The following is a 21494-nucleotide window of genomic DNA, read 5'->3' as shown; positions in this document are numbered from 1 at the left end:
AGACAGTATATAAGTTTCTTTGCACCTGAGCAAATGGTACCAATTTTTCCTGAGATGGCAGACTTTTCTGTGATTCTGCGATTAGGAAAACCCCCTCCATGACCCAATCCTTCCCCATTATGTGTGTGGAGTCTGGTTTGGAGAATGGAACTTTGCCCTTATATTCTTCTAGCAATCCTCACAAATAAAAGAATGTTATATTCCCATAGAAGCTCAATCCTGGTGAAGCTGTTGGTTGTGACAACTGCAACTTTGTCTTTTACCACTTTAGCAGGTTCAGGTAATCAGCCAAGATAGAAAGCCTCTGCTTTAACCACATTATCCTTCAGATTCCTCAGAGCCTGCTTTCTTAGGAGGCACTTCCTCTCAGTCTGTGGTCATTGAGGGAGAATCCTTATTTTCTAATTACTCCATAACTTCATCCAGCAGCCATCCTCTGCGTGTCACATGCAGGGTAACATTAACCCCCTGGCTTGTCACTTTCACTCAATTCCACTATCTCAGCTCCACCATCCCTTCAAGAGCCAAAGATAATCTGCTGGCCATATTAGTGAAGGGGTTTGTTGTGACTAGCACAGCACAAATGGGCTAGTGGTGATTGAAAAGAAGAAGATGGGGTTGCTGATAATTCAACAGAGTGGTTTATTAAGAGAAATCATGCTTAGCTATCTTAAAACTATATGCTATTATAAAAAGCATTGTTCTGTAACCATTCCTGGTTTCTGTTTTCTATGATCTAACTCTTTGAAGCATGTTGTTAGTTTCTAGAGACTCAATCTTGTGTAAAGTTCACAATGCCCCAGTAATCATGCCAGAATTTTATGTTTTCTCATAATTTCAAGCTTAAATGCACCTTTGATTAATCTTAGGAGGAGGGGAACATTCCAGTTACCAAAGTCTCTAGCTTTCTGGGGTTTGTACAGGGATTCTTAACCTTTTTTGGATCATGGAGCCCTTTGCAGTCTGACAAAGCTGAAGCCCCTTTTTGGAATTTTCAAAAAAATTTCCATTAGCTATGTTACAAAAGAAGATAGTCTAAAAGAGAAAAAGTATGCTTCAATCGATATTCAGACTCCACCAAGTCTTTCTCTGAAGATGGAATTGTCTTGTGTTGTTGTATTGCTGAGAATAGTTGTACAATATTGCCATTTCTGTGTACAGTGTTCTCCTGGTTCTGCTCATTTCACTTTGTATCAGTTCAATGTCTTTCCAGGGTTTCCTGAGATCATTCTGTTTTTCATTTCTTATGGTATAATAGTATTTCATCATAATCTATAATTCATTCAGCCATTCCACAACTGAGGGGCATTCTCTCAGTTTCCAATTCTTTGGCACCATTAAAAGAGCTGCTATAAATATTTGTGTAAATATAGGTGCTTTTCCTTTTTTTAATCTCTTTGGAATAGAGACCTATTACTGGTACTGCTGGCTCAGAGTATGCATAGTTGTCTAGCCTTTTGGCCATAGTTCCAAATTGTTCTCCAGAATGGCTGAATCAGTTTCCAACTCCACCAAAAATGCTTTAATGTCTCAATTTTCCACATCCCCTCCAATATGTCATTTCCCTTTTCTGTCATATTAGTCAATCATATAGGTATGAGATTGTACCTGAGTTGTTATAATTTGCATTTCTCTAACCAATAATGATGTAAACTATTTTCATATGTATGTAAATGTAATGTATTTGTAATGTAAATGTAAATGTAATCAAATGTAAAACATTTTCATCTAAAAACTGCTAGTTCATATCATTTGACCATTTATCTGTTAGAGAATAGCTTATTTTTAGAAACTTGATTTAATTCTCTATATAGTTAAGAAATGAGGTCTTTCAACTCTGAGATACCACTATACACCTCTCAGATTGGCTGACTGGAAAAAATAATGACGAATGTTGGAGGAGATATGGGAAAACTGGGACACTGATGCATTGTTGGCGTTGTGAATGGATCCAACCATTGTGGAGACCAATTTGGAACTATGCTCAAAAAGTCATCAAATTGTGCATATCCTTTAATGTTTTTTTTTATTTATTCAAATGTAGCTCTGTTATCTATATCTATATCTTTATCTATCTATTTATATATATATATATATATATATATATATATATATATATATATGTGTAACCCAAGAAGTGATTAGATCCCCAAAGGCAAGAGAGAATAGAAGACAGAATAGAGCAAAATCTTGAAAGGATATCCATAAGAACGGATGATAATCTAATTAATACAATGGAGATTGGTCAGAAGAATATATTCAGCAAGGAGCAGTGTTTTTTTCAGTTATGGTCATTGTGTATTTCTCTCTATCTTATTTTCCCTGTTTATTCCACTTTTTCTCTCCTTTCATGGAGGTCTATCCTCAAATTTTGCTTTTGACTATTCTCTTCCCCATTTCCCCTTCTCTTATTTCACATATGCCCCCCTCTTCTTATTCCCTTCCCTTCCTGCGTTCTGTAGGATTTCTATTTTTCTATATTTCTGTAAAGATTTCTATTCCCAAGTGTCTATTATTCCTTTTTTTGAGCCAATTCCAATGAGTCAAGTTCAAGTACTCCCCCCTATTTTCCACTGTAAAAATTCTTTGTGTCTCTTTTATATGAGAGAATTTATCCCATTCTGTCTCTCTCTTTTGCCTTCTCCAATGCAATCCTCCCTCCTCACCACTTTTTATTAGATATAATCCCATTATAGTCAAATCACACTTGTCTCCCTGTCTATTCATATTCTATCTTAATGAAAAGTTCTGAGGATTTACAAATCTTCTTCCCATATAGGAATGCAAACAATTTAAACTTATTGAATCCCTCATGATTTCTTTCCTATTTGCCTTTTTATGCATGAGTTTCATATTTGAAAGTCTAAGTTTGTATATTCAGCTCTGGGCTTTTAATCAGGAATGCTTAGAAATTCTTAATTTCTTTGAATATTCATTGTCCCCACTCTGAAGGATTATACTCAGTTTTGCTGGATATTCTTGAGTTGTAATCCTAGCTCCTTTTGCCTTCTGGAATTATCATATTCTAAGCTCTTCTAGCCTTAGAAATTGTAAAAACAAACAACAAAAATTGTGCTATCCTGACTGTGGCTCCACAATATTTGAATTGTTTCTTTCTGGTGCTTGCAATGTTTTCTCCTTGATCTGGGAGCTGTAGAATTTGCCTATAATATTCTTGGGAGTTATTTCGGGATCTTTTCCAGGAGGTAACCAATGGATTCTTTCAATTTATACTTTACCCTTGGTTGGCTTTGGAAAATGAGCTTTTCTTGTTAATTTCTTGAAAGATAATGTGTAGGATCTTTTTGGGGGGTGGATCATAGCTTTTAGTAGTTCAAGAATTTTTAAATCATCTTAGATCTATTTTCCAAGGTCAGTGTTTTTCTGGGATATTAAACATTTTTTCTATCTTTTTTCATTCTTTTGATTCTTATTTCTTGTCTCAGAGATATAATTCTCATTTTCAAAGAAATATTCTCTTCAGTGAGTTTTTATCCCTCCTTTTTCACTTGGCCAGTTCCTCTTCAGAGAATTTTTGAACTTCTTTTTACCACTTGATCTATTTTTTTTTTCATTATTTTCTTGCCTTATTCTTATTTCTAATGTTTACTCTCTTATCTGAACACTTCAATGAATTCCTTTTGGGTTTGAGACCAATTCACATTTTCCTTGAGGCTTTGGATGTAGCATTTTTAATTCTTGTCTTTGAATTTGTCTTTTAATCTTCTCTATCACCATAGTCAACTTTCTATAGTCAGTTTCTTTTTTGTTGTTTTCCAGTCTACTTTTTGACTTTGAACCCTTATGTTAAGATGGGACTGTTCCCTAAATGGAGGGGGCACTGTCCCAAGCTTCAGGCCTTCTTAGGTGCTGCTGTCAGAGGTAGTTCTGAGGGCCCTTAAAGTTTTCAGTTCTTCCAAGGTATGATCTAAGGACAGGTGGGGTCACTGCTTTCTTGACTGTGCTATGGTCTTTTCTGTGGTTTGAGTCTCCACTCCCCTGCAGCTACAAACTCTGCTGTGCTAGTACTTCTCACCCTGAGACTGAGACATGGACAATGGAATATTATCTTGTACCAAGTGTCAGCAAAGGGACCCATTACCATTTGTGGACTGGCCACGGCTGATTCAGTCATCTCCCCAAGACTTGCTCATCTTTTCCTGGGGTGTTGCCTGCAATTTACTCTCACCCTGCTGAGACTGATCTTTCCTACTGACCTCACTCCATCCTTTTGTGAGTTCTGATGTTCCAGAATTCTTTTTGAGGTGTTAAGGGGTCTAGAAGAGTATTTGGGAGACCTCAGGTTTTAAGTCCCTGCCTCTTATCTTGGGCTTACATCATACCCCAAAAATTAGCATAAAATACATAAGATTACAAAGAAAACCAACTCTGTTGAAAATAACTTATTAAAATATATATTTTTTAATTTTAATAACTTTTTATTTTCAAAATACATGCAGATAGTTTTTGACATTCACCCTTGCAAAACCTTACATTCCAAATTTTTTTCCCTCCCTTGTCCCCACTCTCCCCTAGACAGCAAGTACTCCAATATAGGTTAAATGGGTGCAATGCTTCTTTTTTAAATATATGTATATATTTATTTAAATTAATTTAAGTATTTAATTTAATTTAAATACTTATTTAATTTAAACTTATTTATGTTTATATTTTTTATGTGTAGAATTGAATATATATATATTTTTTTATTAAAGCCTTTTATTTTTCAAAACATATGCATGGACAATTCTTCAATATTAGCCCTTGTAAAACCCTGTATTCCAATTTCTCCTCCCCCCCCCCATTCTCCCTCACCCTCCCCTAGATGGCAAGTAATCCAATATATGTTAAACATGGTAGAAATATGTTAAATCCAATATATGTATACATATTTATACAATTATTGTGCCACACTAGAAAAAAAAAAAAGAAGCAAAATAAAACGCAAACAACAATATCTAAACACAAAATATTTTTTCTAAAAAGTTCCCTGATGCCAGTCAAGAAGCCTTGCCTTGGTGCATTTATTAAAGCTGGACTTAAATCCCAGTTATGCCATTTGCTGTGACCTTAAATAAGTCACTTAACTTCTCAATTTTTAAAATGAACAAGTTAACACTATTCCAATGAACTTATAATTAAGTATGCAACATACATTCTATCAATGGCTTAATGTAGAATGAGACACATTTTTAGGCATAGTAAAATAGGAATGTTTTACATGACTGTTTATCACAAAGGTTTTGATTTTCCTTCTGGGAAGGGGGGAGAGAAGAAAAGCAAGATGAAAGAAATTTAAAATGTTTCATAATTTTTTAATCATTAAAATTAAGGGGTTGAAATAAATGATTTCTTTAAACTCAATTCTTACAATCACCAAAGTATTACCACTTAAAAGAAAAACCTTTCTTTCTAGCTACATTCTTTGTGGCCTCTATTTAAAAAGCAGTTTCCAAGCAGCTTAGCTTTCTCTCAAAAGATCATTGCTTAGCAGTGATTATCAAAATCATTTGGGTAATAGCTAAGAAATAGGAGTGAATCAATGGAATAGGTTAAGTTCACAAGGTACAATAGTCAATGACTATAGTAATCTTGTATTTGATAAACCCAAAGACTCCAGCTTCTGAGATAAGAACTCAATATTTGACAAAAATTCCTGGGAAAAACTAGAAAATAGTACGACAGAAACCAAGCATTGACTAACATCCAAACCTCATACCAAGATAAAGTCAAAATGGGTTCATGATTTAGATATGATACTATAAGCAAATCAGGAGAACAAGGGATAGTTTACTTCTCAAAGAAGGGAGGAATTTATGGCCAAAGAAGAAATGGAGAACATTATGAAATACAAAATGGATAATTTTGATTACATCAAATTAAAAAGGTTTTGCATAAACAAAACCAAGGCAGCCAAGATTAGAAAAAAAGCAGAAAGCTGGCAAATTTTTACAGCCAGTATTTCTGATAAAAGAAGGCCTCATTTCTACAAATATAGAGAATCAACTTGAATTTTTAAGAATAGAAACATTCCCTAATTGTTAAATGGTCAAAGGATATGAACAATTTTCAGAAAGAGAAATTAAAGCTATTTCTAATCATATGAAAAAATGCTCCAAATCACTATTGATTAGAGAAATGCAAATTAAGACAATTCTGATGACAATCAATCTGACAATCTCAGATTGGCCACGATTATAGGAAAAAATGATAAATTGGAGTTGTGGGAAAAACCGGGGATGCTAATGCATTGTTGGAACTGTGAACTGATCCAACTATGGAGAGCAATTTAGAAATAAGTCCCGAAAGTATATCCTTTGGATGCAGCAGGGTCTGTATCCTAAAGAGATCACAAAAGAGGTTAAAGGACCCCTATTGTGCAGTTTTTGTAGAAACTCTTTTTGCAGTGACAAGGAAATTGAGTGGATGCCTACCAGCTGAGGAATGGCTGAATAAGTTATGATATATGAATGTACTGGAATATTATTGTTCTGTAAGAAATGAGTAGGTCGATTTCAGAAAGAGCTTTTAAAAAAACTGATATGTTCCTGTGCAACAAGAGAACTGTTCAGTTCTGCACACATATATTGTATCTAGGATATACTGTGACATATCTAACATGTATAAGACTGCCTGCCATCTGGGGGAAGGGGTGGAAGAAGGGAGGGGGAAAAGTCGTAACAGAAGTGAGTGAAAGGGATAATGTTATAAAAAATTACCCAGGCATGGGTTCTGTCAATAAAAAAGTTATAAGTATTAAAAAATAATAATAAAATAAAGTTTTTATGCTATCCAAAAAAGAAAAAAAAAGACTGATATGAACTGATGCCAAGTGAAGTGAGCAGAACCGAGAACACTGTATACAGCAATTATGTGATGGATCAACTATAACAGTTGCCATCCACATCCAGAGAGGATTATGGATCAAAGCGTAGTATTTTCATCTTTTTATAATTCTTGCTTGGTTTTTTTTTTTCTTCCTTGTGTTTTTTCACCCTTTTGATCTGATTCTTCTTGCGCAGCAAGATGAATCTGGAAATGTGTTTGGAAGAATCTTCCAAAATCACACGTTTAACCTATATTGGATTGCTTGCTGTCTAGGGGAGAGAGTGTGGGGAAGAGAGGAAGATTTAGAACACAGGGTTTTGCAAAGGTAAATGTCGAAAACTGTCTTTGCATGTATTTGGAAAAATAAAATATTTTTAAAAGATAATTGCTTGAGAGGGGAGAAAAAAGTCAGGAAGAGTAAAAATCCACATAATCAGCTGGCTCCTGTCTTCCCCAAAATTAAAGCATACAATGAGGGTAAAAACAAAAAACCTTTAGAGAAGGCAAAATAAGGGGAACAAGTGGCACATCTAAGAAGTGATGGTGGATCAATAACTGGTGGCAAAAAGAAACCACATTGCCACACGATCCAATTCCAATAACTGGACAAATGAACACATCACCCCACTCCCTACCCCCAACCTGATTCATTTTTACTTCATAGATATTCATGTATGGATATTTTGCTTCCACCAAGAGAATAAAGCTCCTTAAGAACAGAAGTCTTTTCATTCTTGTCTGTAAGTTCCCAGAACTTAGCCTAGATCTAACAAAATAGTAGATATTTGGTCAAAGCTTGCTGACTGACCAAAATGGAGCAAGAGTGCCACCTTTAATCTTCTAAATTCTTAAAAACAGTTTAATGAGGAAACTCATAAGTGCAAAACTCCCATGGGATAAGCCTTGCCCCAAATCCTGACCCAAGGAGAAAACTATGGGATTTTCCTTTGAGAGAGAGTGTGAGGGCATTTAGATTGTGAAAAAAGGGTTATACAATCTTTTAGAGACACCCTGTGACTGATGGCCCCTAAGCCATGCTGTCCCAATAAATCTAAAATCCATCCAATAAATACTCTTCTGTAACCCATGGTACTGTTCCAAAGAGACACTCAGATAAGAAAGTTGGAAGGGAAGATTTTACTGAAGACCTCTTTCCTACTAATAAATAGAGGCACCAAAGCAGCCTCTTTTTCAAGCAGCTTCAGTTGCCTCCATCTTCACTCTCTGATCAGGGCATGGTACAGACTAACTTCATCCGTCTTTAAGGAATTCAAGATAGGGCAACTACATATTTACTCCACAAGTAGCCTGATAACCTCCATGTGTCAAGTAAGGGCTTCAGTGACAATGACCACACATCTGAAAAACAGGCAGTCTGAGCCATCCTGATCATGTATCTGATGCCCATCAGATGAATTTCCCAAACCTTTCTGATACTCTCTCCAGCCCCTAAATTGTGTTGGCAGTGGTAGTGACAGCAGCTTTTCTGGCAGAAATCAGGGGGATTCCTGATGAGCAGGGGATAAAATAAAGTTAAACTTAAATTCTTCCTCTGGAAGAGACACAGAATTCATCCTTCCACCCGGGCGATGCCTGCAGATCCGGCTACTCTTCCTTCGGATGGCCTCTTCAACAGGGATCACCCGAGCTGATCGAGCTGCTACAGAAGAGAGATCAAACACAAGGTCAGAGCTGGAAAAGCTGAACTAAACAAGTGTTAGTCACCAACTCTCAGGGCACACATTAGAAAGAAAAAAATTCCTTGCAATTCTTTGCCCATCTCTTCCACCTTTCCTTTCTCAAAGGCTCTCTCTCTACCTGATGGAATAGCGCCAGTACTCCACAATTTCACTTTTCTCAACTTCAGTTTCTCCATCTATAAGTCAAGACTAGAAGCCTATAAGGTCAATTTCAACTTTAATCCAGTCAAACAGGGCCTCTGTTACTTCCCACCTGATGGGCAAGTATCTGTAGATCCGGCCTTTTGTCTGTGGAAGCTCAGCTGTCCCTCAACAGCACGTTCATGATCTCGGAACTAGTAAGTGTGGGGGAATCTTTTCAGCCCAAGCTACTGGGTTTCCCATGCGTCCTCCATCTAGAGGTGATTGTGACGCATCTGAATCCCGACTCTTCCCCTACCGATTCACACGGCGGTGACCTAGAGTCATTGGACAGCACGCTGGGAGCGACCAGAAGAGCGCCCGCCCGGCTCACCCGCTTCCATGGCCTTCAGGGCGGCTTTCCGATCCTCCTCCATGCGGGCCCGGTAGTCCCCAAACAGGGACCGCATCACTTGGCGTTTCTTGGGCAACTCGGCCCGATGACTTCGTAGGGTCTTGACCGCCCGAGCTGCCTGCTCAGCTGAGAGGAGAGAGGGGCACTGGTTGGTCCCGCGGAGGCCTCTGAACACCCCCTCCCCTAACCTGGCCCAGGCCTCCCGCTGCGTACCCTGCTTTGGGTTGGATTTCTGGGTCTTCAGGCCCAGCTCCAGCTGTTCCACGCACCAGTCCAGCTCCCTCTGCAGCCGCAGCTGCTCGTCCTGCTCCTGCGCATCAGAAATGGGGGGTTTCTCACCCGCGGCCACGACCCACAGAGATGCTGTGCTAGTTCCCGCCCTGGCAGGCCCTTCCAGCGCTTCTCCCATCCCTCCCACGAGAACATCCCCCACCCACCCCATCCTCTGGTCTTCCGCTGACGGGCAGCCCGGCTACCTCCTCAGCATCGCGGTTATGGCCCAGCGCGCTCGCCCCGGTCCCGGGACGCGGGGGCTGCTTCTTGCCCTTCTTGTTGGCCCCGCGGCCCCCTCCGACAGCCTCCGACTTCCGTTCCGGCCCCTTTGGGCCCTTCGGCCGCGGCGCCTGGAGGAGGGAGATAGCAAAAGTCACTGGGATACCCGAGACCTCGAGAGCTTCCCGCTCGAGTCCGCGCTACTCCGCTCCGCTCAGCCCAGCCCAGCCCTCACCTCCATGCGCGCGACCAGTCAGCGTGCGTCCTGCAGCCAGTCCCGGGTCCGCCGCGGATTCCCTTCCTCCCGGAAATGCGGCTTCGCTACCCAGTTCCGCTGCAATTCCTCTGCTGGTCGCTGGGGCTCCGGGACAGAGAGACCCAGGAGACGCTGCGCGGGGCAGTCTGCGCGCATGAGGGAAAGGGAAGGCGCCCGGACGTTAGCCAGGTAAGACGGCCGTGGCCGCCTCGAGGCCCCTCCGAAGCAGGCGGGCACACGCTCCCAGGACACGCCCACTACGGGAGCCCCGACTCCCACGGCAGTGCGGTCCCCGCCTCCGTCCCCATTCGTTCTTGTTCTCCCTGCGTTAGAATGACCTGCCGTCTTGGCAGAGGTGCTGTACCTGTCGAGTGGTCGCTTCCTGCTTTAATTTAGTTGTCCCTGCGGTGGCCCCCCAAACTCCCCCGCTGTTACCATTTCTGCTCGTCTCAACCCCTCTAGCTTCAGTCCTGCATTTCTCTGTTCTCGGAATAGCACACAAGCGCTTCATGTCTCAGACTGAAACCATATTCCTCACTCCTAAATTAGCCTTCCCTCCTCTAAGAGTATCCGAGCCTGAAACTTCATTTTCCCGATTCATCCTTGATCACGGATCCCTTGTACTTCCGTATTTCCACGTTCTTTTATCACCCCACAGCCTCTCTCCCCTCCTTCGCACTTCTCCCCCTTTCACTTTTTAGAATTGTCTCGATTCTACATTCTCATCCTCCTCCCAACTCCTCAAAGCCTTGCTTGTTGCTGCTTCTAAACTACCGTTTTTTTTTAAACAAGCTGGCATTTTATTGAGCAATAATAAAGCATGGCAAGAGGTAAACAAGAGTTGTCAAATACAAAAAGTACCATGACATTTCAAAGTCGGCAATGATGTCCCGTTCACCAAATCCAATGGCTTTCCATACTTGGAAAAATACGATCTATTAACTTGGTCATTAACATCTCTGGAGTTCTTGTCACTGTTAATCATATTCATTGGATGCTTTCCATTCTATAGGATTCAGGTTAACATTACTCCCAAATCTATAACCACTCTTGTGTAACATCTTAACAGAGTTTTGCCCTAGATTTCTCCTTGGCCTTTTCACCAACATCCTAGTAGTCCCCCCTCATTCCCACTTGTCAGGACTCCTTAAGTAGCTTCTTGCAAGACTTCTCTTTCTAATTCTAATTAGGTCATCACCCAATGAGCTGCTAAACCACCCATTCATCTTAACATGAAAGTCTTCCACACACAGTTCTCTGACTTTATTCCCTTATCTTGTGGGCAAATTCTCTCTGAAGCTCATCTCATTTTCTTCTGCTTCAAAGCTCTTACTCTACTATTCCCACCTTGAGTAGCATAAGCCTTTCATATTTTCTCCAACTACCTGACTCCTACCCAATCTTCAGGACCCAAGGTCAAATTTTTTTTCCAGGACATTTCTTTCATCTAACCTTGTTAAAGTTATTATACTGTCTGAAACCAACATTAACATTTCTAACTACTTCATGTTTGTTAATCTTTGCTCCCAAGTAAGACCATAACCTTGTAGGCCAAGAACCACAGCTGCAAACTCCTCCAGGAGGAAAGCCAGGTTGACTGAATGGGCCACACCCATGCTTAAGCTCAATTAAAAACAAAATAAGGAACCCAAAACACTCTTAAGGTGCATGTTCATCTCTGTTGATTCAAGAGGGAGGGGACCTAATTGTCAAAGGTCCCAATCAATACTCATCATGATTCATCATGGAGCAAGGAGTGGTAGCAGCAGGATTAGTAGTAGCCATTTTATTTCGGAGAGTAGACTACAGAAGCGATCTTCCTGTGGAATCCATGTTCAAGTTCAAGACTTTGATTCAGTATTCCTTCAAGTATAAGGTCTAAAAGGGACAGGAACTTCTATCTTCTCAGATATTTGACACCAAGGAAGCTGCCAACTTGAATGCAGATGCAACATCTAGTGGAGGGCTGAGCAGTGTCTTGTCCTGGCTCCTGGCCATTAGTGACTGAGAGTCTTGTCCTGCCACACCAGTTCCCCTGCAATGTATGTGGCTTTGACATTCAGGGAGTCATCGAGGACCACGAAGTCTGCAGACAAAACATGATGGAAATGTCCTTGTGAGGCATCAACCTCCCAGTATGTAGAGGGCTCATAGGATCAATTACTATTGCCCTCCCATGGTTTTCATCTGGCCAAGATATCTTCACAGCATTTCAGAACTGAGAGGAACTTCAGAGGCTTTGGACTTCAGTCCAACTCATACCTGGAAAAAAAAATCCCTTCTACAAAATAACTGGCAGGTGCTGCTCAGCCTTTGGTGAAAGACCTTCAGGGGAACCACTGTCTCCTGCAGCAGCCTCTCTCAATTTAAGATAGCTTTCAGAGTTAGGAATTTTTTCCATTTATCTGGTCTAAATTTGCCTTGTTAACCCCACTGTGACCAAGCACAACTCCTCTAATCCCTCTTCCAATGCCTTATTTAGTCAACTATCATGTCTCCTCTAAGTCTTTTCTTCAGGCTAGACATCCTTAGTTTCAAATGGTCATCACATTGCCATCTTCACCCAGTATCTCATTTATCACCATTCTTCCTTGAGAATTCGACAGAGGACCATCCCCATCTGACAGATGAGGAAACTGAAGCTTAAAGAGTATGTCATGTATAATTGATAACACATTTCTTGCTTTCTCAAGAGGTAGGGGAGAAGAAGGAAACAGGAAGATAATCTGGAACTCAGAATTTTTAAAAATGACAAGATTTTAAAAGTTGTGAAATGTTTAATGAAATAATTAACATTATATATGTATATATACACATATGTACACACACATGTGTTTGTGTGTATGTGTGTAAATTGAGTGAGTTACCCAATATTAAAAGCATAATTTAGACTAGCATACATTTAGGATGAATAACCAACACTAGAAACCAGTGGGAAGGGGGGGGGAACGCTTCAGAAAGATCCCAGAATATTTACTATTAAACTATTTTTTAGTCAGTAACAGGAGGGCTTATGCATGAAGGGAAACTTCCACTGTTCTCTCTCAAACATGGCCTGCTCCTGCCTCTCTCCTTTTTCTCTCATTTCTCTTTATAAGCCTCCTAGAAATCCCATGAAAGAGGTAAGGCAGAGCAGTAATATCTGGGTCCCTATCATCTTTCCTGTGAGGGCTTCAATTTCTCATCAGTAAAATAAGATACTGAACTAGTTATTAGGTAGGAGACTCCTTAAGTAGTATTAGGGAGAGAAAGAAAGCATCAGGGAAAAGGACTCAGCCCAGAGAATAGCAAGGACCTTCTGGAGCTGAAAGCTTCTTACCATTCAAGGAGACAAGAGTTGAGATAATAGCTTTTGATTTTCATTATCTGATTACCAGTTTAATCTCTCAGCACTACTGGCAACAAATTCTAAATTAGCTAACCAATGTTGGTTTGAGGATGGCAAAAATAGAAGAGTTGGTTTAGTTGGTGAACAGATGTGGTAGCCTACATTCAAAAACACTAGTGAAGATGTTCTAGCTATTGAGGCCAGAAAGGAAGGGGGGAGATTTCATTTTTGAGTCTTAAAATTAGTATCGCAGGAAATTGTCTTGAGATCTCAAGACCCGAGGCTACAGGAGAAGGAAGATTGTACCCTTTCACCCCAGAGTGCACTCCACCACATTCCCAAACCCCAGGTACCTGCATCGGAGCCAAAGTCCAAGGTCCCCTTTTGTTTTTCTATCCCTAACAGCTGGGCTGGGTGCAGGGTTGCAGCCTCAAGTGCCATCTCCACACTGCAACCTGTTGGGCAAGTGACGAATATGAGCAAACTCCTTTCCTCTGGAACTATTTCTGTGATGCTGCTGCCTTCCAGTTTGGCCAGGATGGTGGACATCTGGCCCCAGGAAGAGAGGAGAAAGGGGTGTCTTGGGAGAGAGCTTTCCCACTGGGACACATGCGTTTTTCATTCCCTGGCCTAAAAGTTTCCTGTTGTATCTGTTAACATTGAAAACCTCTATGTATCATCCTACTTCTGAAATTAACCAGGCACACCTGCCTGAATAGCAGAGAGAACAGAGCTACAGTATTTCATCCAATGTCTCAGGCACCAAGGCACCCTCAATTGTTGACTTCCTGAGGCTAACAAACAAGAGCATATTCAGGCCCAGAAGAATAGATCCAGAAATTCAATGGCACTGCAGCCAAAAAGGTTTATCCCAATTGGAAAAAGAAAAATCAAAAGTAGAGAGCCACTGGAAGCAGTAAGTCACCCGAATCCCACTTCCCACCTCCACCCCTAAATTTAGACTTCTTGGTCTCAGGCTCAAAGAGCATCTATCTTTTTCCCCACTCTGAGGACCTGTGGCATGGAGGAAGTGCCGGACACAAGCATCCAATGGGGCCACACTGCCACAAAGTGTCTTGGTACCTATAGGAAAAGAGACAAGATAAATGGAAACAAAGTGAGAGACAGACGTGGATGGGAGATACTTGAAGCATTCTAGAAAGGGTTGGATTTCAGTGGTAGATGCTACCACTGGTCAGGGTCACTGATCAGAATGAGGTGTCTCATGGGATATTAGAGATGTTTCAGTTTTGTTTTATTTTTCAAGGGGAAGTAAGTTGACTAGAAATGAGCCATTAAAACGTAAATCTCTAACCCCACCCTTACCAGCCACACAGCATGTCAGCCCATCCACCTCAACATCTTGCTGACCCAATGTGTGTCGACCATTGCCCAAGCCCAGGGCAGGAATAGCATCTGTAACCAGCACAAGCCCTAGAAGAGAGAAAGACCACAGCTTCTGTCACACACTGGGCTCCTGAACTCTGTTCTCCATCCCTGTGGTTCTGGCCCTTTCCTCCCCACCTTTGGGATGGGCACGGTGTGCAATCCTTAAGGCTGCAGGATTGGTATGGATACCATCTGCGATCATTCCAAAGAACACTTGCCGTCCAGGTGGGATCTGGTCACTAGTCAAAAGACCCACAATGCCAGGATCACGATGATGAAACTGAAAGGACAACAGGGTGTGTGGGGGAGGGCCAGAGGCCAAAGGAAGAGGCAGACTGATGGAGTGCTCCAGGCTGCCAGTGTCCTCTGTCTGGCTGGTGGCTCAGAAACCCTCCCGCATGCTCGCGAGTTCTCTCCCTAACAATACTGCTGCTTTTCCTCAAGCATGTCCTCCACCAGAACATGAGAGACCAGAGTTGCCCCGCAGAGAACTAAGACGAGGTTACTCACAGGCAACATGGCATTGAAGAGGTGGGTGATAAAAGTGGCTCCATTCTGGACTGCCTCTTCAGCCTCCCTCAAGTGAGACACTGAATGACCTGGGAAGTGGTTCATGAGAAAAGCAATTGGTGTTAGTAATTGTGGGGGGCACTTAGAGAAGGGAAAATTCTGATTTATTGGGAGCTTCCAGGTGACAGAAACCTGCTCTCACCCACGGACACACAGATGCCACGGGAAGTGATTTCTCTGATGACCTCATAACTGCGTCTAAGTTCAGGGGCCAGGGTGATTATGGCAACATTGTCCAGGGAACCATATGTTTTCAGCAATTCCTGGAATGCATCAGTCTCAAAGGTACGAAGGTGGGATTCAGGATGTGCCCCCCTTTTCTCATGGCTAATGAATGGTCCTTCCAAATGCACTCCTGAACAAGAGAAAAGGGATTCAAGGCAGGCTCATTGTAAAGTCCTCTCCCTTTAGCCCTCTGCCCCATCTTTCTCCCCAGGTAGGCAGACATGGAATACAAAAATATGACTGTCAAAGAGCCCTAAGGGTAAAAGATTAGTTACTCACCAAGGACTCCTGCTCCTTGGGAGCTACCATTTCTCACAATGATCTGAGGAAGGACCTGGAAGAGAAGAGCAACTAAAGCTCTAGAGCATTCTGGATCCTCTTGTCTAAAGCCCAAAGACAAAGCTGTGTGGCCCAGCAGACTACTTGCACATCCTGGCGCTGAGGACTCCAGCCCAAGCACAGAGCTCAGAGTCCAAAATCAAGCCCATCCCAGAACCCACAGCACAGAGCTCAGAGTCCAGAGTCCGGAGCCCCACCCAGCACCTAGCCCAAAGCCAGGACCCTAAGGACCATGGCTCAGAACACAGCCCAGAACCCAATACCTTACACATTTCACAGCTTCTCCCTTCTCCCAGGAGAAGAACTGCATGGCTGGTGGGACTAATTGGGCAGGAAAGAATCAGAAAATCAGTGAAGAGAACTCCCGAGGGCCTGAGCCAAGGAACAGGATGGAATTAGATATAAAAGCAAAAGTAGCCACAGAAAGTGAACATCAGGACAGATCCCTACAAAATATGAAGCGATAGCAGGATACAGCAGGAAAACCTGAGGTATAAAAAAGTTCAGGGCACAGGAAAATCCAGCCTAGAAATGGATTGAGTGAATTTTCCATTCAACTACTCCTTTACAAAAATAGGGCCAAACAGTCCCTGCAATGTCTAAAAGATGCCACAGCACATTAGGCCTAAGAGTGAGTGATCTTAGAGAATCAGTCCAGCACCTTCATTCAATAGAAGAGGAAACTTCCCAGAATGGAAATGAGTTATCCAAAGTCACATATCAGGGTGGAAGCAGAGGCAAGCTTCCCCCACCCAATGACAATCAGGTTGGAGAGTGAGGGTCCTGAACTCAAAGACTCAGTTCAAATACTGCAAGTGCTGCTGGGCAGGTCACTTCAGCATCTCCTCCTAAAGCTATTGTGAAGATCAAATCAGTTAACATTTGTAAGCACTCAGCACAGGACCTGGCACTGCTTCCTCTCTCCCTCCTGGGCTCTCTGGGTGCTGAGGCAGAAGTACCCAGACCTCAGGGCAGCAGTGATCAGGGGGTCTCAGTTGGTAGCTCTCAAAGCAAGAGCTGGCCTTAAGGGGAAAGAGCTCACCGGACAAGAACAACATGTCCTGAGGCCTAAGGATAAAAGTTATAGCTAGATTCTTTTTTGTACAGCAAAATAACGTTTTGGTCATGTATACTTATTGTGTATCTAATTTATATTTTAATATATTTAACATCTACTGGTCATCCTGCCATCTAGGGGAGGGGGTGGGGGGGGTAAGAGGTGAAAAATTGGAACAAGAGGTTTGGCAATTGTTAATGCTGTAAAGTTACCCATGTATATATCCTGTAAATAAAAGGCTATTTAAAAAAAAAAAAAGTTATAGCTAAGACTGGAGCTACATCTACAAAGCCGAATTAAGGAGAGGGAGAGAGGAATCTTCTCCAATCCTCCCCACTCCCAAACTACCTCTTATATCATTACCAGATTAATTTTTTTTACAAGAAGATTTGATAGCATCATCCTTCAGTTCGGAATTCTCCAAGGACTACATATCTACAATCTAAAAGCCCAAGATAGCTCTACACTTACCTCCTCCCAAGTTTAATCTTTCCTTTATAAACCCTATGTTCTAGTCAGACTGTTCAATACACTTGCTCCCCTCCTCCCCCATCATCATCTCCATACATTTGTATGGCAATTTACCATCACTGTGCTTTAGCCCAAGGTACTCTCCATCCCCAGAATGGCCTCAGCTCCCAATTATACCTTTTAGAGATGTTATCCTCCCTCAAGACCAGTCTGTAAATGGAATACCTTAAACAGAATAGTGAGCACCTGAGGGCAGGGACTACACCTTAAGCTCTGTATCTTTACTTGTGTTCATCAGTCATCTACACAACTGAATACGTAATAGAACTAAGACCAAGGCAAAGAAATTATGTTGTGATATTAAATGCTCTTGTAATTTTTTTAAAATGGTCAATATAATGCTGCTCTAGAAGTGCTAGTAGGAATGATGTGAACGATGTGAAACAACCAGAATCCTGACTTGTATCCATATTGAAATTGAAATCCAGGAATTCTACACTTAGGTCAGATATCTAGGGAAGTATTAAATACTTAACCATAACCAAGGTTAAGAGAATTAGAATTGGCTAAGGAGCTTAACAGGAAAAGGCAAGAGTATGAAAAGACAGAAAAGTGTCATGGGACCCTTTTTGGAAGCTGAGTAGAAACATGAGTAATGACAATATAAGTCAAGGGGATGGAAGAATTAGGAAGCAAAAGATCCGAATGCCATACAGAGAAGAAATGAGACAAAATAGAGGCTACACATAAGACTTCTTTGACAAAAGATGTCTGCTCCACCATTTGGTCCTAGAATGTGGATTGTTGCACAAAGCAAAGTTCCAAGACTTTCTGGATCAAACTAGAAACTCTGGTATTAAAGATAAATCAAAGAGCCACCCAAACTTAGGTCTTGTATTATATGATCCACTGCAGGTACACATGATACTACTTGGGAAGAGTGAGGAAGGACCCCAATCCTCAGATGGTGTTTTATGTCTGAAGCAACTGTACATGGCTTTGGGAAGGTAGTGCACTCGTTTTGCAAAACTTACAAGTGCCCTACAAACTTATTGGACACTATGCCAAGTCTTTACAAAATTCATCCATACATCTATGGCCCAAGTCAAGAGTCTTCATACCCTGAAAAACCTTCCCAAATCCAGAAGAACCTGTTTCATTACCAAAATAAATAGGAAAAAAGAAAAAGGAGCTACTTTTCACTTTGTCTAAGACCTTCAACTTATATTTTCCTGTGTTGGTGATTCTGATGAAGTTTTTACTCATTCTCAAAGGCCAAATAAAATATAGTTAGTAGGCGGGTAACTGGCCAGACACAAGAAATGCCTAGACAACAAAAACGGAAGGGGTACCTCAAAAATAATCATGACCATGGTCTTTATGGTACGGGCTTCAGTGAATGAAAGGGAGTTTCAGCAACATGCCTGAAAACAGGGCCCTGGATTAGAAAGCCTCTGAGATTTTAGTATTGCCTAAGAGTTCTTTGGATGAAAAAAAGCAATGACAATATCAAAGGACCCCAGCTTACATACCTTGTGATAAATATCCGGCGGTGAAGTGACCAGAGTTGGACAGAATGAAGTAACCCCGTAAGCCAGAAGATTCTTGGCAACCAAAGCAATCCCTGAACCTACATCTTCACTGGGCAGGGAGAAGTCCACCCCAAATCCACCTGTGGCCAGAGAAAGAAGCTGATGCTCACTAGCCCATCCACCCCACCAGTCCCTGGGCTAGAACTTGTATTAGTCAGGAGACTGTTCTGTCTGTGTAATGGATTAATTTTATCTGTATTCGCCTACTGAGTGACCTACAGTAGTTGGACCCACAGTAACCAGAGTCCAATAACAATGGAGCAAGACTCCCTATGGGTTAAGGAATTAAGAAGTCAAATGAATTGGCTCTGCAGAAGTTGAGGGCTGGCCCATATAGCTTAGGGAATATGTCTGAGGGGGGGACTAACAATTGAATAAACAAAGACCATTAGTCAGAAAGATGTAAGGGAAACAAAGATTTCATACTGAAAGTGAGGGGTTGGGGTTCACTGAAGACGATAAGGCTCTTAAGCCTCCCTGTTGGAAGATGGGAATTGAAGGGAAGGTGTCCTAAGGAAGCTCCCAGTTCTGTGGTAGAAGAGCTGGGAGTGAACAATTGGGACTGGGAGAGGAGGGAAGGAAGCGAACTTTTTCCTACCATTTATTTGAACATCAATGAAGCCTGGAGCCAGGATGTGACCCTCACAGTCCCTCTGCTCATCAGCTGATCTCTTCTCTTCAAAGAAAAGCTTCTCTGGATCCAGGATTCGGCCTCCTCGAATCCACAGGTCCTCCCTGAAAGTGCAGAGCTTAAACAAATAGATTGGGAGTAAGGGTGATGGGGCCCTCCCCACAAAGAATCCTACCTCCAAGGGTTACTGTTTAAGGGGCAACTGGATAATTCAGTAGATATGTGAAGTGCCGGGCAAGCATTTGAGTAGTCAAGGAAGACTCATTAGCCACATACAAGACTCAAGAAAACAAAGGTAAATAGGAAAAAAAAAAATTTCTTTAAAGGTTAAACTGTTTATATTCCTACCTGGGAAAATGATACTTGGAACTCTTGAGAATTGTTTTTTACTAGGGCAGTCAAAAAGGGTATACATAGACAGAAGGTGTGGATATAAGTTGACTTTGATGTGATGATATTAAAAAAAAAAAAATTAAGGAGCAGAAAAAGGATTAAAGGGGATTAGAGGAATGAGGAGATAAAATGAGGTAAATCACATCACATGACCAGGTACAAAAGACCTATTACTACAGTAGAGGGAAAGAAAGGGGGGATGAACATTGTCTGAAGCTTAATCTCATCAATTTCGGGGATAGAAACTTATCTTACTCTACAGGAAAGTAAGTGGAAAGAAAAGGGAGGGACTGATAGAAGGGAGGGCAGGTTGAGAGAAGCAGTGGTTAGAAACAAAACACTGGTGAGGAAGGACAAAGTGGAAAAAGACCAAAAAAAGTATACACAGGGGAGAAAACGATGTTGAGAAATACAGAGCTGGTAATCAGAATTGTGATGTGAATGGGATGAACTCTCCCATAAAACAAAAGCGACTGTCAGACTGATTAAAAACCAAAATCCTACAATGTTTACAAGAAATATATACATGGAACCTAGAGATGCACACAGATAAAGGGTAAAAGTCTGGAGCAGAATCTATTGTGCTTCAGAGGAAGAAAAAAAAGCAGGGGTACCAATTCTGATCTTGGGCAAAGCAAAAACAAAAATAAATCTAATTAAACAAAGAAGAAAGTGATATCTTGTGAAAAGGTACCATAAATAATGAATATCAATACTAAACATAGGCACCCGGTGCTACAGTATCCAAATTCAAGTCAAATGTGGCCTCAAGACACTTACCTAAGCAACCTAAAAAGTCCTTTAACCCCGCTTGCCTCAGTTTCCTCATGTGTAAAATGAGTTGAAGAAGGAAAGGCAAACCACCCCAGTATCTTTGTAAAGAAAACCTCAGGAAATTCAGCCCTTACTCCCTCAGATTTCCACCTCCCACCAAAACTCAGGGACTCATCCTTCTCCAAAGCCTGCTCTCCCTTGAGTACAAAGTGGTCTATTTTCCTTCAGAACAGGATCATCTCTCCCACTCTAGAAGTCCTTTCTCCTTTTCTCGGATTCTGTAAGTTCTTCTACGTTCCAACCCTTTCCCAACCCAAAATAAGGAGTCGCTGCCCTCAGGGATTCTAGGGACTTAAGAATGACCTCAACCCCTCCCCCCCTTCCTAGCTCTCCTGCCCCCTGGCCCCCCCCCCCCCGGCCCCCCCCCCCCCAGGAGGTGCCTCCCCCCCCACCCCGTCACGGCTCTCCGGCCTCTCTCCCTTCTCCCCCGGCTCCCCCTCCCAGCTCCGCACCTGAGCAGCGTGTGTCCGCGCAGAATGCGGCAGTTAGTGAACTGCACGATTCGGGTCTCAGCGCCGACCTTCTGGGGCGGCATCCTGGCCCGGAATACGGGACCGAGGGGCCTCTAGGGAAGGAGAGCCGGCTCCGAGCGAGAGTTCCACCTCCCGCGATCCTCCGCACCCAGAACTGAGGACCCTCCGCCACTGGGTCGCTTCCTGCCGGGCTGTAGGGCCCAGCCTTGTTGTCATGTGATCGCCGATCAGCTGACTGCACGTGACCAGACTCTGGCAAGCGACCTCGCCCCCTCGTAGCCCCGCCCACAAGCCTCCCCTCTAGCGGTCATTCCCCGACTTCAGCCGCTCCTTCCGACCCTGACTCAGCCTCAGGCTGGTAGAGTCGGGAGAAAGGGGCGC

General features: G+C 42.3%; 2 protein-coding genes across 3 annotated transcripts; both read right to left on the bottom strand.

The window, feature by feature from the left end:
• Positions 1–6965: 6965 nt before the first annotated feature.
• On the bottom strand, positions 6966–9857 carry LOC100923934 (UPF0488 protein C8orf33 homolog). 2 transcript variants are annotated; one of them, XM_031962461.1, is made up of 5 exons: positions 9791–9857; positions 9501–9686; positions 9277–9373; positions 9043–9189; positions 6966–8488 (listed from the first exon to the last, which is right to left on the bottom strand). In XM_031962461.1, exons 1-5 carry the CDS (start codon positions 9794–9796, stop codon positions 8325–8327), a joined length of 600 nt encoding a protein of 199 aa, XP_031818321.1. In that variant the 5' UTR covers positions 9797–9857; the 3' UTR covers positions 6966–8324. The 2 variants fall into 2 exon arrangements, with proteins under 2 accessions (XP_031818321.1, XP_012398800.1); XM_012543346.3 differs by having other exon boundaries at positions 9540–9686.
• Positions 9858–11582: 1725 nt separating this feature from the next.
• AMDHD2 (amidohydrolase domain containing 2) lies at positions 11583–21356 on the bottom strand. Its single transcript, XM_031962450.1, has 11 exons — positions 21093–21356; positions 19381–19517; positions 18723–18862; positions 15603–15657; positions 15241–15453; positions 15039–15127; positions 14664–14808; positions 14466–14573; positions 14154–14222; positions 13493–13594; positions 11583–11897 (listed from the first exon to the last, which is right to left on the bottom strand). The coding sequence occupies exons 1-11, from the start codon at positions 21173–21175 to the stop codon at positions 11809–11811; spliced, it is 1230 nt and encodes a 409-aa protein (XP_031818310.1). The 5' UTR covers positions 21176–21356; the 3' UTR covers positions 11583–11808.
• Positions 21357–21494: the final 138 nt, after the last annotated feature.

Source organism: Sarcophilus harrisii, chromosome 1 (genome assembly GCF_902635505.1).
Source record: "Sarcophilus harrisii chromosome 1, mSarHar1.11, whole genome shotgun sequence".
In the NCBI taxonomy this organism is placed as follows: domain Eukaryota; kingdom Metazoa; phylum Chordata; class Mammalia; order Dasyuromorphia; family Dasyuridae; genus Sarcophilus; species Sarcophilus harrisii.
The sequence above is the reverse complement of the archived record's forward strand: the minus strand, read 5'-3'. Positions and strand labels throughout refer to the sequence as shown.